General features: G+C 40.3%; 3 protein-coding genes across 10 annotated transcripts; 2 read left to right on the forward strand and 1 right to left on the reverse strand.

Annotated features, from left to right (window-relative positions):
* The first annotated feature begins 493 nt into the window (after window positions 1–493).
* On the forward strand, window positions 494–5,394 carry LOC104799632 (lanosterol synthase). Of its 2 annotated transcripts, none has more exons than XM_010522259.1 (18): window positions 494–719; window positions 879–1,067; window positions 1,622–1,711; window positions 1,890–2,084; window positions 2,176–2,260; window positions 2,565–2,731; window positions 2,842–3,030; window positions 3,126–3,239; window positions 3,319–3,441; window positions 3,545–3,667; window positions 3,814–3,912; window positions 3,960–4,040; window positions 4,129–4,175; window positions 4,256–4,399; window positions 4,474–4,651; window positions 4,737–4,817; window positions 4,912–4,995; window positions 5,096–5,394. In XM_010522259.1, the coding sequence occupies exons 1-18, from the start codon at window positions 525–527 to the stop codon at window positions 5,219–5,221; spliced, it is 2,310 nt and encodes a 769-aa protein (XP_010520561.1). In that variant the 5' UTR covers window positions 494–524; the 3' UTR covers window positions 5,222–5,394. The 2 variants fall into 2 exon arrangements, with proteins under 2 accessions (XP_010520561.1, XP_010520562.1); XM_010522260.1 differs by having other exon boundaries at window positions 3,984–4,040.
* A 188-nt stretch (window positions 5,395–5,582) lies between these two features.
* LOC104799633 (U-box domain-containing protein 51-like) lies at window positions 5,583–10,377 on the reverse strand. 7 transcript variants are annotated; one of them, XM_010522263.1, is made up of 6 exons: window positions 8,428–8,516; window positions 7,402–7,698; window positions 7,111–7,232; window positions 6,730–6,930; window positions 6,347–6,617; window positions 5,583–6,073 (listed from the first exon to the last, which is right to left on the reverse strand). In XM_010522263.1, exons 2-6 carry the CDS (start codon window positions 7,657–7,659, stop codon window positions 5,654–5,656), a joined length of 1,272 nt encoding a protein of 423 aa, XP_010520565.1. In that variant the 5' UTR covers window positions 7,660–7,698; window positions 8,428–8,516; the 3' UTR covers window positions 5,583–5,653. The 7 variants fall into 7 exon arrangements, 3 of the variants coding, with proteins under 3 accessions (XP_010520565.1, XP_010520564.1, XP_010520563.1); XM_010522262.1 differs by having other exon boundaries at window positions 7,402–7,709; window positions 8,428–8,515; XM_010522261.1 differs by lacking the exon at window positions 8,428–8,516 and having other exon boundaries at window positions 7,402–8,420.
* Window positions 10,378–10,776: 399 nt separating this feature from the next.
* Window positions 10,777–12,802, forward strand: LOC104799634 (40S ribosomal protein S8-1-like). The gene is made up of 5 exons (XM_010522264.1): window positions 10,777–10,852; window positions 10,961–11,033; window positions 11,503–11,836; window positions 12,266–12,453; window positions 12,547–12,802. Exons 1-5 carry the CDS (start codon window positions 10,849–10,851, stop codon window positions 12,620–12,622), a joined length of 675 nt encoding a protein of 224 aa, XP_010520566.1. The 5' UTR covers window positions 10,777–10,848; the 3' UTR covers window positions 12,623–12,802.
* Window positions 12,803–12,889: the final 87 nt, after the last annotated feature.

The following is a 12,889-nucleotide window of genomic DNA, read 5'->3' on the forward strand; positions in this document are numbered from 1 at the left end:
TCCACCTTCATGCACAATTCATAGAAATAAAACAAAATTGCCGTATAAGAAGAAAAAAAAAGAAACTAATCTATAATTCACTTTTTCGTAACGATATTATATTATATATTATAGATATCCATTATAGTCGTGGACTGCATCATTTATCAAGGTCCACTCCTACAATTAACCTGAATAATGAACCGACTTATATATTTCAAAATAATAATAATAATTGATAAATCTTTATATTGTCCTATGTGATATAAACAGCCCAACTGCCAAAAAATTTCAGCTTCCATACCATTGAGAACGATCAGAATTTGTATGGTATAACGAAAGAATCTTGTGTACGAATAAAGTAAACAAATGTTCTAGATGCCTTTTCTCAAATATGTGACAGATCCTTTTAAATTGTAATTTGTCTTCAACTCCTCCATCTACCATAAAATAAACAATCTCTTGGGTTTATATATATATTCTCATACTATAACGAGAGAGAGAGAGAGAGAGAGAGAGAGAGAGAGAGAGAGAGAGAGAGAGAGATGTGGAGAGTGAAGCTGTCGGAAGGAGAAGAAGAGGAAGAGAGTGTGAATGGGAATTTGGGAAGACAGTTTTGGGAGTTTGACGAACGATTTGGAAGCCCCCAAGACATCAAACACATCTCCGAATTGCGTCGAAACTTCACTATCGGCCGGTTTCGTTCCAAACACAGTTCCGATCTTCTCTTTCGTTTTCAGGTGGCCTTTCTTTATTACTAATCCTATATAATACGCGTGATTTATAATATCGATATTGTCTATATATATATACATATATATCCGGTCTAAAAATATGGTAAGAAAGATTGAAGATCCTTGCAGTCTATCTATAGACCAGTTGTTGAATTACTTGAGCAGATGTTGAGGGAGAAAGGGAAACCAATGGAGAAGCTCCCACAAGTGAGGGTGAAGGAAGAAGGGGCAGGGAATGAAGAAGTGGTGAGTGTTGCACTGAGAGGGGCTTTGAGGTATTACTCAGCTCTTCAATCAGATGATGGGTTTTGGCCTGGTGACTATGGTGGCCCTCTCTTCCTCTTGCCTCCTTTGGTCTCTCTCTCTCTCTCTCTCTCTCTCTCTCTCTCTCCCTCTCTCACATTTCACCAATTGATCCGAATCTTGAAATATCACATACTTTTGCAATGACTGTAAAATTAACGCGATTCAACTTGTGTGAGGTTTTATTGACGATTTACTCCAGGTATTTCTACAAGTTGTCAGTTTGAGAAGTTTGTGTCAGCTTGGGCTTAATTGATTTGAGTAAAAGTGTTGGGGTTAATTCGCTAATTATAATAAAATACGGACACCTATAAGCTAGTTTTCGTTCTTAAAATGAAAACATTGTCGTTGTATAATTTACATATAATTCATCGTCATATGATCATACTATATATATATATATTAATATAAACGTGCCTACAAAAATTTATTGTCGGATTACAAAGAAAATAATTATTTTTTTTGGAAAAAAAATATAGATAAGATCAATTTGGTTTTATCGGAGATATGCACATAATACATATATATATATATATGCTTTGTTTCTTACATTTTTTTTATGTAATATGGTTTCTCCTCCTAACAATGTAATAATCCGGTCGCAGATTATCGGACTATATGTGACAGGAGCTTTGGACAAAACTCTAACGCAGCAGCATCAGATGGAAATGCGACGTTATCTGTATAACCATCAGGTTTTTAAATAATCACATATTTATGTAAATAATATGGTCCGTTGGTTATATATAACAACATCCAAATAATCTTTTAAAAAAGAATCACATATACTCGACTAAAGTTTGCAACTTTTTCCAACCCTCAATCCAAACATTGCGGAAAACCGACAAGAACCACGTTTTGTTTAATTGTTAGAACGAGGATGGAGGATGGGGCCTACACATAGAAGGAAACAGTACAATGTTCTGTACGGTGCTTTCGTACGTTGCCTTGAGATTGATGGGGGAAGAAATGGACGGTGGAGATGGAGCCATGGAAATGTCCAGGCGTTGGATCCACGGCCACGGTGGCGCCACCTACGTCCCGTCGTGGGGAAAGTTATGGCTGTCGGTACGTACGGATTCGTATATGAACGTGAAAGGAAGGTTGATTTGGTTTTGTAGTGGTGAATCACTTCAAGTGTGAAAAAAACAAAAAACAGGTTCTTGGAGTGTATGAATGGAGTGGGAACAATCCTTTACCGCCAGAGTTATGGCTCCTCCCGGATCTTCTTCCTTTTCATCCAGGTTCGGGTTCGGTTTCCAGTTCAAATTCGACTTCTTCCTTTATATGTGTAATTGCATGAACATACAATCGAGTTTGATCATTTTTTACACGGTTTGGTTCGGTACGAATTCAGTTTTTCCATTTTAGAGACGTCATAATCATCCAGTTTTTATATGCTAGACAGTTGGATTACGGTTATGTGTTATTCGGTTCAGATTGATTCAATTATTCGTTAATAAACCAAGTTGGCCATCATCAGTATTGATGAATCAACACAACGGTGAATGCATGTATATATATATATATATATATGTTTGTGTGTAGGTCGAATGTGGTGCCATTGCAGGATGGTATATCTTCCGATGTCGTATTTATACGGCAAAAGATACGTGTGCCGCGTAAACGGCGTCGTTCTTTCACTCAGGCGAGAGCTCTACACCGTCCCATACCACCATATCGATTGGGATATCGCAAGAAACCTATGTGCCAAAGTCAGTGCTCTCAGAACGAAAGATTTTTTTTTTCCGGACAGAATCATCATTGGATATATGAAAAAACACGAGTTTAACGTTTGGTCCGTCGTGTTTTTTTTTTTTGTCAGGAGGATTTGTATTATCCGCATCCGATGATCCAGGACATGTTATGGTGGTCTCTGAAGAACATAACCGAACCCCTTCTCGGGAGATGGCCCTTGTCCAAGCTCCGGAACAGGGCTCTTCAGACAGTGATGGATCATATCCGCTACGAAGATCGCAACACTCGTTATATCTGCCTCGGCCCCGTGAGCAAGGTTCGACCGGTATTCTCTGTCTCGTTTTACGTTTCTGCGCTGAATCCGTCTCCCTAGTTTCGTTAACGAGTTCTCGGGTTTGCGTTGAATTTAAGGTTCTGAATATGGTTTGTTGCTGGGTCGAGGACCCGAGTTCCGAAGAGTTTAAACGTCATCTCTCTCGGGTTAAAGACTATCTATGGATCGCTGAAGATGGCATGAAAATGCAGGTAGCTTTTTTCATCTGTTCATCTCATTTACATATTTCAGTATCATTTCTGACGTAAATTTTTGTGAAAACGACGGCAGGGATACAACGGATCTCAGCTTTGGGACGTGGCCTTTGCGGTCCAAGCAATATTGGCGACGAATCTGGTGGATGAATACGGATCAACGCTTAGGAAATCAAATGAGTACATCAAGAACACTCAAGTAGTAACCCTCTTTATCACTATCTCTGGCTTCTTGCTTATTCAGTTGTTCTCTTGATCAGTGTATCTGACCCTAGGGATTCGGTTATCTGGAAAAAAAAAAGATTAGGGAAAACACATATGGAAATCCCGCGGCGTGGTACCGTCACCCGTGCAAAGGAGGATGGGGATTCTCCACCGCCGATAATCCTTGGCCCGTCTCGGACTGCACTGCTGAAGCCTTGAAGGTGAAATCTTGATCTGTAGTTCTTCATGTTCGGGGAGAAATATCGAACACCTTGTTCAATGTTTATCTCTTCTGAAGTTTGGCAAGACTTTCCCGAGAAGGTTACCCGAAATCTGCAAATTGTGAGACGGTATTTTCTTGCTGCAGTCAGCTTTGTTACTCTGGAAAATGCCAAGACAACTCGTCGGGGAAGCAATGGCCGAAGAACATTTCTTCGATGCCGTTAACTTCATCTTGTCATTACAGGTATAACCGAATTCAGCAGTTTGTGATCATACACAATTGCTGAAAAGCTTTGTTCCTTGTACCTATTTCAGAACAGCAATGGAGGATTTGCCTCATACGAGCTTACTAGATCATATCCTTGGTTAGAGGTAAACTTTTATTCCTTTTTCGAATTGATTCCGTCTTCAAGGAACGAACGATACTCGAGTTCTGATTCGTTTTCTATCTCGGTTTCAGGTTATTAATCCATCAGAAACTTTCGGCGATATCATCATAGATTACCAGTAAGAACAAAAGGCTACTACAGAGGAAATTTTGCTCCGAGTAACTTCCTTTTCATTGACACCGAGACTGAAACCCGCAGGTATGTAGAATGCACGTCCGCTGCAATCCAAGGCCTCGAGTTATTCACGAAACTTTTTCCGGGGTATCGGAAAATGGAGATAGAAAAATGCATCAGAAAGGCGGTGGAGTTCATCGAGAAAACGCAACTTCCTGACGGGTCATGGTCAGTGATCTCTGCACATAATGGCAAGTTATCTTTTACCGATTTTCTTCGAACTCATCGTACGACGTTTCAAGGTACGGCTCGTGGGGAGTTTGCTTCACATACGCGACATGGTTCGGGATAAAAGCTCTATTAGCTGCTGGCAAAGTATACGAAACCAGCAATTGTATAAGAAAGGCGTGCCGTTTCTTGCTCTCGAGGCAGCTTAGTTCCGGTGGATGGGGGGAGAGCTACCTCTCATGCCAAAACAAGGTTCCACTCCGAGTATAAATCCCGAAAAAACGAGTATCCATCTGCATAATGTACATTATAATGAATCTGTTGTATGCGTATAAAGGAGTATACGAATCTTCCCGGGAACAGACCGCATCTCGTGAACACATCGTGGGCGATGCTGGCGCTTATCGAGGCAGGACAGGTGAGTTCGGAAGTATAGATACATGCCCTTTCGGGTGAAACAACGGTTTAGGGTTTAGCGTTTAATGATAACCTCCGATCTCGTTTCTGTACAGGCAAGTAGAGACTGGACGCCTTTGCACCGCGGGGCGAAACTGCTGATAAATTCGCAGATGGAAGACGGAGATTTCCCGCAACAGGTGACACGCGGAGAATCATACAAAACAGTTGTTTCGAAGCAGGTTTTGTCTTTCAGGATCACGATCAGTTTATGTTTGTTTTTGTCGTGTTCATGTTCAGGAAATCATGGGAGTGTTCAACAGGAATTGCATGATTAGTTACTCAGCCTACAGAAACATTTTCCCGATCTGGGCACTCGGGGAATATCGCAATCTCTTACAACGTTCCAGTTCCAGAACCCTATGAAAGCTTATAACCGACGAGTAAAGTTTTGAAGTCGTTTCTTGCGTGACAAGAAACGACCCATACGTTTTCTCCCGGCGAATAGAAATCGAGCACCTTGTCTTCACAGATTCAGGGCATGTGTCTTGTTTTTTTTTTAATTATCTATTGCCAAAAATAAAGATGTTTTTTTTTTATTATCCATCCAACAGATACAATTTATCCTGGTTTATGCTTTTTTTTTATGTTATAAATTTGTATTTTAAATAATTTTTGGATTCGGATATCCACAGTTACCGATCTCGGGTATTCGAGAGTGCCTGAAATCCTCGGGTACGAACACAAATATCAAACTATGATAAACGAGACCTTCGAATAAGTATCAGAATTGCAAGAATATTTCCACTACATCTAATAACCCGACAGCTCAATGCAGTTTTGACGGTCGTTTTCAAGTCATTTGAACATGGAGAAATAGAGATACAAGAGAAACAGAACGATCAAGATATGGAGTAAGCTCTCGTGCTTAACGACGGCCCGAGACTGGCCAAGAGCATCTAAAGCCATCTTCCTCTGCTCGGCCTCTCTCATCGCCACCCTCTCGGCATCCACCCGTCTCTTTACCTCGAGCTCTACGAGCCTCTGAGCCGTTTCCGCCTTCTCTAACGCCGCCTTGCATTTCAACCTCTCTATCTCCACGATGGCCAAAGTCGTTTCTTCGGCCATTTGAAGCCTTTGTTCGGCACTCTTTTTCCATATCTCGAGCTCCGCTACCTTCTGTTTAGCCGCTAGTGCCTCTCTGCATGCGGCGCGATACATTTCCATAGTCTGCTTCAGCTCTATCCTTACCCAACTCATCTCGACCTTGTTATCCTCCTGAACGTTAATAAACGAATAATCCAAGCACGAAGCGAATACAAAAAAAAACAGAAAAACTGACCTAACCGAATTCGATATAAAAACCAAAATGGTTATAGTTTTTCTATAACCTAAATAACCAAACTCGCGAACCGAAACCCAAAATGAGTACCCCTAATTAGTATTTACCAACATAGAGAATCCTACTTCTCCGAGCTACACCTCCGAACATCTATTGGCCAATGAAAATGAAATCACTTAATTGATATTGACAGAGTAGTAACTAGTTACCGTATTTCCCACCGATGTATTTGTTTCTGGAGCCCATTCTGAGATGCATGGCAAACCACGAGAACTCGAAAGATCGACCGACAACTTGGATTTCTCGCAAAGCTTCCAATCCATACTCGAGACCTTAGAAATCTCCGACAAGTTTCGGGAGCCTAGGTTCTCATAGAAGGATAAGAGCGAATTGTCCGTGCTTATCCTGGCGACAGCGGGGGTATCAGGCTCAAAAGTTGAAAGCTCCTCGAACAAAACATCTTCATCTCTAGACAACGACCTGTTTATTCAAATTCCACGAGAACCGATTCATTCATGTCCAAAAAATCGAATCTATCTTGAAAACAAAGATGCCATAGATGCTAAAAGAAATTTGCAGGTAGCAAGCTTACATCACAGAAGGTGCCTCATCAATGGCGGTGGAACGTGGTGACAGTGGTGTGTTTCCCGTAGAGGATGACATCAAAGCTTGAGGTAGAGGACGGGTTGCAGACCGTACACTCGCTAACTTTCCCTTCGATACAACAAGAACAGTGCAATAATCCGGTGCCCATCTCATCACATTACTGGGAATGTCCTCTCCCTTGAATAGCCTTTTAAATCAGATCAGAATCATTTTAAAAGGTACAAGAAATTCAATACAGTATCCTTGGTTAACTCCAAAGAGCCAAAGAATGGGAAATGCATAAGCAACAACACCATCCATGGCTCGGGAGCCAAAATAAACGAAGGTGTATAAAAGAAAAACCAATTTCAGATAAAAAGTTTTTGACCTGGTAATGCTTTTCTTCACCGTGGCACCTAGCAAAAATGTACCAATGCTATTCTGAGTGATATATTCAATCAACGCTTTTGCCACATCTTGGTCTTCCAATAACACTATTTCGCTTTGTATCTGATACCAAGAGAAGAAACAAGGAAAGATTAGAGAGAAAGAAAGGCATGAACAAAGGTAGAGAATGTAATCCATTCTTTAAGTGCAATCATGATACCATCAAAGACCTTATCACAGAATCCTTGAACCAGAAAAAAAACCCGTCAAAAATCCCAATCTCGAGACTTACATTTCTGCGCATACAAAGGCAGCGTAATGCAAGAAACATCTGAGAGCTCCTTCTGCCATTGTTTTTTCTATCGGGCAATTCATCATCGAGGGACGGTCCATTGGTGGTAAGTGGTGACCTCTGGATGACGTGAACGAGTTTTACGGACCTGCTCCGGGGTATATAATGCTCGACAGCCCATTTGAGAGCCTGATGGCTTGATTTTTCTCTATCGATAGCCACAGCCATTGTTCCTTCCTGTATTTCATTCCTCTCCATACTTTACCCTCAGATCCGATGGTATCGCTGTTTATGATTCTGTTACCAGACTATAAAGTTCAAAAGAATAGAAAAGGGTCGGTAGCTAAAGTCCAAGCATCAATGATTCAAAAGAACAAGAATCCGGAGGGGGAAGCATTTCCTACTTATTTAAGCCCGGTATAGCTACAATGTCATTCTGTATTTACACAGGGCATATCAGATTATGCCCCATATTTCATTAAAAACTTTTACAAAAAGGGAATAGAAGCTGTAAATGACCTAAGAAAGAATTGAGGAAACAGCTAATGGAATGCATTCTCAAGGGTACACACAAGAATCCGCATAGATAGAGCCAACATGAGGCCTTATCAAGACTTAAAAAAAGCATAGAGAAAAAGAACAGCAAATTCCACTTTGGGATGGAGAACCATTTCTTGCTAAATATAGAGCTGTTTCCAATAAGTGTGATTCTGAGACATGCACGGACAAAAATAACTCAATGCCATTTAAAAGAATGCTATTAATATTCAACAACTATTATAAACTGCATATGGAGAAATGATGCAAGAAAGAATAACCAAGTTAGTCAAGATACACCCGAAATAGCTAACCAATTGGTTTTTGCTGAAAAATCTGAAGACAAATCCAAGATAACCAACCAGCAGCAATGAAGATATAAAGATATGTACGCGTAATACATTTGCATCTACATGCGTATGAATGTGCGTAAATGTAATCGAGGAGTGATTTTTAACCTCGATTTTTCGAAGTATTAAAGGTGCTTACCATGGAAATTGTGATAACGAATGTGATCTTCTTTGCATCATAAAGTGCTTACAGCTGATCAGTAATTCCAAAAGATCTGGTCTCTTCGCAATTTTTTCTTGAGATAAATCCCAATCAGCTTTCTGTAAGTCCAATTCTCCCTAGGACGGTACTCCAAAACTGCCTCCGAACTCAGATGGAAATCTCCTTTCCCCAGAACCTCGAATACAAATGGATCAGTTATGACTACAGGAGAATCATCCAGGTTCATCCTTTTGTATGTGAATTCCAAGTTTCTTGCAAGCCTTCTGTTCACATATGCATCAACCACACACCCGAAAGTCACAAGATCTGGAACAATGTTCAAATGTCTCATATGTTCAAGAGTAAGATGGAGATCCCAAAAAAGGGTCATTCTAGAAAAAGCAAGGGCCCGAATATTAAAGGTGGTAAGATCAGGAGAGAAACCCATATCCCTCATTCTAAGGAATTCTCTCTGCAAGCTTTTCATCTTAAAATCAGCTGCATAAGATAACAATACAGAATTCCACAAGAGATTTCCAATGTTCATCCTACCAAGGCCAACGTCAGTTAGAAATTCACGTAGCCGATAGAATTTTCTCTGTTTTAAGTATGCAAACACCACAGCTCTTATCTCTTCTTCCTCTATCTGAATCCTACGCTTCTTGAGCTGCCCATAAGCAAATTCCATCTGTTCCAAAGTACCAAAAAGGCTATGGTATCTGACAACTGCATTTCTAGTTGCTGAATCTATGGGGATTCCTTTCAATGTCATCTCCTTTATTACGCTTTCCATCAATTGCAACTGACCAACCTTTCCAAAACACGATATAGCAAGTGGGTATATTTTGGGAAGCAGATTAGGATGCCTTCTACCTACTTCCCTCGTGATTTTGGTTACTTCATCAAAACACCCAATCTTTTTATAAGCATCCATCAGCCTTGATATTACCAGAGCATCGGGCACAAAGGAGCTGTTCAAAATTTCTTCCCAAACAGCACGTGCTTGAGAAACAAGCCCGTTTTCTGCGAAGCAAAGCATTAGAGTCGATAGGGTTGGGTAGTCTGGCAGTAAATCCTCCGATTTCATCTCGAGAAAAAGCTCATGAGCAACATCAGGCATTCTTCTTCGACTTAAGCTTTCAACTAATGGAGCATAATTTACGAGTTTAGACTCTCTAGAGAAATCTCCCGTCAGCTTCCTCTTCTGGATTAACTGTCCTAAGCGCACCAGATTCACAACCAACAACCAAGTTAACGGATAAGAACATTGAATTTGACTATTCATACGATATCCATGCACTCAGTTTATGATCAGAAGAATGAAGAACCGTGAATTCCTCATATTAGGCTACTACCCCTAACTTCGAGAATCTGATGAAAAACCCATGTCAAGTTTAAGCATTTCAAGGCCAGAAAACACCAAATCACCGGTGAACATTTAGCCATCACTTCATAAGATTCGAACAAAACCAAAGATATGAAACATCAGAACTTCTTCCCAGATAACAATCATTATCAAAAAATTTAAATGCAAACTACTTATCAAGTAGAAACCCATTATATTAGGCCTTCAAACCCAAATCAGACTAAAACACAAACTGGAACATGCATATAAACTATAAAGTGAAGTATAAAACCGGCATAATCGCCATGTTAATGGAACCCAACACTAAAATTTCGTGTGAAAAAGCAAGAATTTACCAAGAACATCAAGTGGTGAAAGACCAACCGGAACCGAAGCAAAGCAGCCATGGAAATCGTACGTACCTTACGAGCAATTTCTGAATTTCCGGAATCCGTAGAGCAAGAGATGCGTCTGAGATGCTGGGTTCTCGAAAATAAAGGACGATAATGAGAGAGAGAAGATCCCATCGCGAGAAGCGACGCCATTGCTGAGCGTCTTTGCAGTTGCAGCAGGTGTGAGGAGACTGACCTTACGAGGCTCACATTTTCTTAACAGTTTGGTTATCTGAAATTCATTCCGGTTTTTGTTAACCAACTTTCAACTCGTGTCCTTTACTATTAAACCGAACCTTAACCAAAGATTCGTTCCTCGATCACGAAGACTTTGATCACGAAGAGCAGCGGGTTTTGGACTGAATTCGGAAAGCAAATTTTGTGATCTGGGTTTTAAATTTTTAATCCGTCTATCGGTCTAATGGTTTGGATGAAGTTCGTATTTTGGATAATCGGGTGATTTGTGAAGTAATGGTTGTTTTTAATCGCGGCCCGAGTTGCGAGGGAGAAGTCCATGGGCCTAAACTTTACCACGAGCCCAATTATTAAGGGTAATTCAGTAATTTCATTAGAAGCTGCTAGGGTTTTAGAAAAAGCTCACCCGTATATATTTGCTAGGTTTCGGAAACTGATCTAGACGTCTGGAGGAGAAAGAGGCCATAGGATTTTTCCGTCGCCGCGATGGGTGCGTATCTATCGAAAGTTTCTTCCGCTTCTTTGTTTCTTCGGAGTTATTTCGTCAAATCCTTCGTATCTCGGTGACATCTGAATCGATAATCTGATTTTGTTTTAGGTATTTCTCGTGATTCCATCCACAAGAGGCGTGCAACTGGTGGCAAGCAGAAGCAATGGAGGAAGAAGCGAAAGTGAGTTTTTTTTTCTTTTCTTTTTTCACATCTATTTCTCGTTTTTCGGGCTCTTTGTTCTTGTATACTTCTAGGTTTGCATGTTTAGAGTCGTAAAATCATATGTTCTAGGACTTGGAAAATATTTCCTTATCATCCGTTGTAAGGATTATATCATTGATTTTACTGGAAATCCCATTATTCAATGTGTTCCCTCCATCGAAAATGTCTTAACATTATCTTCGGAAAGCCCCACACTGATTGATGTTTGATTTTAAGTATCTGTAGAATCTGTAGCATTTTTTTTCTAATTGTTTTATGCGGGTGATGGATGAAATTTGATTGATACCTCTGTTCTTATCTTATGTCATCATCTATCACTCTAACTGCCTTTATGGGTATTTCAGTTTGGTGTTAATTGCGAGTTGTGATGTCGTTGGTTTCTGTTGCAAAGCATTAGTGCTAAAATTTATTTATGGATCTCATAAAGGTACGAGTTGGGAAGAGTTGCCGCAAACACTAAGCTTTCAAGCAACAAAACAGTCAGGAGGCTTAGGGTTAGAGGAGGAAACATTAAATGGCGAGCTTTGAGACTCGACACGGGAAATTTCTCGTGGGGTAGTGAGGCTGCCACCCGCAAGAGTAGAATCCTCGATGTGGTGTATAATGCATCAAATAACGAGCTTGTCCGCACCAAAACATTGGTTAAGAGTGCTATAGTTCAAATCGATGCCGCACCCTTCAAGCAATGGTACCTCTCCCACTATGGTGTTGAGGTTGGCCGCAAGAAGAAGGCATCAGCTTCTTCAGGCAAGAAAGAAGAGGTAAGACTGATTCTTCTGTCATGAATTGATCAATCCCTTCACTTTGGCGTTTTAGTTCCACACTGTTTCACTCCCTGTATCTAAATGTATGGTTAGTAGTCTATTAAGATTCAATTATGATCATCTGTGTAAGATTTAGGAATAAAATTTCCTTGATTTTGGTGACCAGAGGAATCAAGCTGTGCTAAATTGAGACCAATTCTTATAATCATGAATTGGTTCCTTCCACTTTCATATTTTATTATGGCACTGTTTCACTTACCCTATCTAATGTATGGTTAGTAAGTCTCAAGATTCAATTACGTAGAAAGTTATCTTGATTTGGTGACCAGAGGGATCAGAATGTGGTAAATTAGCTTTACAGCTTTTCTGTTTATTGATGGTTTCTGTAATTTTATTTGCCGGATATTCTCTTTGGTACTACCGTAGGAAGGTGAAGATGGTGCCGAGAAAGCTGCAGCCCCCGAGGAGACAAAGAAGAGCAACCATGTCCTGAGGAAGCTCGAGAAACGTCAACAGAACCGAGCTCTCGACTCCCACATCGATGACCAGTTCTCAACTGGTCGTTTGCTGGCTTGTATCTCATCAAGGCCGGGCCAGTGTGGTCGTGCTGATGGGTACATCTCTCGAATCTCATCTCTCCGCGATCTTATCGGCCATTTCTTTGTTTGATCCCCAAATTCTCTGACGCAATGTGTGGTTTTGTGTAGATATATTTTGGAGGGTAAAGAGTTGGAGTTTTACATGAAGAAGATTCAGAAGAAGAAGGGCAAGGGTGCTGCCTAGGGTTTTTGTTTCTTTGTCTGAACCATTAGTTGCTGAGAAATGTTGCATTTTCAGGTTCCTCTAACCATATTGCTGTAGTAGCATGGTTATGAGATTTCATAGACTCTCTCATACAACATTTTTGTCTGAATTTATACAGCATTCACATTGAATTCAGTCTTGGCTTTTTGCAGATGTTTACAAGGGTGAATTCTTTAAAAGTTATTGAATTCTTTAAGATTTATACAACATTCAATTGCGAAATTGTTTGGATTATTTTGTTACTAG

This window comes from Tarenaya hassleriana, unplaced genomic scaffold (genome assembly GCF_000463585.1).
Source record: "Tarenaya hassleriana unplaced genomic scaffold, ASM46358v1 Cleome6, whole genome shotgun sequence".
NCBI lineage: Eukaryota > Viridiplantae > Streptophyta > Magnoliopsida > Brassicales > Cleomaceae > Tarenaya > Tarenaya hassleriana.

What these genes read in the sequence shown, in the direction of transcription:
- LOC104799633 (XM_010522263.1), bottom strand. Translation starts at nt 7,659, where the DNA reads ATGGAGAGGAATGAAATACAGGAAGGAACAATGGCTGTGGCTATCGAT. An exon ending in GCCTTTGTATGCGCAGAAAT is followed by an intron (nt 7,233 to 7,401) that starts GTAAGTCTCGAG and finishes TCTTGGTATCAG; the next exon opens with ATACAAAGCGAAATAGTGTT. An exon ending in ATACATCGGTGGGAAATACG is followed by an intron (nt 6,074 to 6,346) that starts GTAACTAGTTAC and finishes ATTAACGTTCAG; the next exon opens with GAGGATAACAAGGTCGAGAT.
- LOC104799632 (XM_010522259.1), top strand. Translation starts at nt 525, where the DNA reads ATGTGGAGAGTGAAGCTGTCGGAAGGAGAAGAAGAGGAAGAGAGTGTG. An exon ending in GGGGAAAGTTATGGCTGTCG is followed by an intron (nt 2,085 to 2,175) that starts GTACGTACGGAT and finishes AACAAAAAACAG; the next exon opens with GTTCTTGGAGTGTATGAATG. An exon ending in AGTACATCAAGAACACTCAA is followed by an intron (nt 3,442 to 3,544) that starts GTAGTAACCCTC and finishes GAAAAAAAAAAG; the next exon opens with ATTAGGGAAAACACATATGG.
- LOC104799634 (XM_010522264.1), top strand. An exon ending in CAATGGAGGAAGAAGCGAAA is followed by an intron (nt 11,034 to 11,502) that starts GTGAGTTTTTTT and finishes GATCTCATAAAG; the next exon opens with GTACGAGTTGGGAAGAGTTG. An exon ending in CTTCAGGCAAGAAAGAAGAG is followed by an intron (nt 11,837 to 12,265) that starts GTAAGACTGATT and finishes GTACTACCGTAG; the next exon opens with GAAGGTGAAGATGGTGCCGA.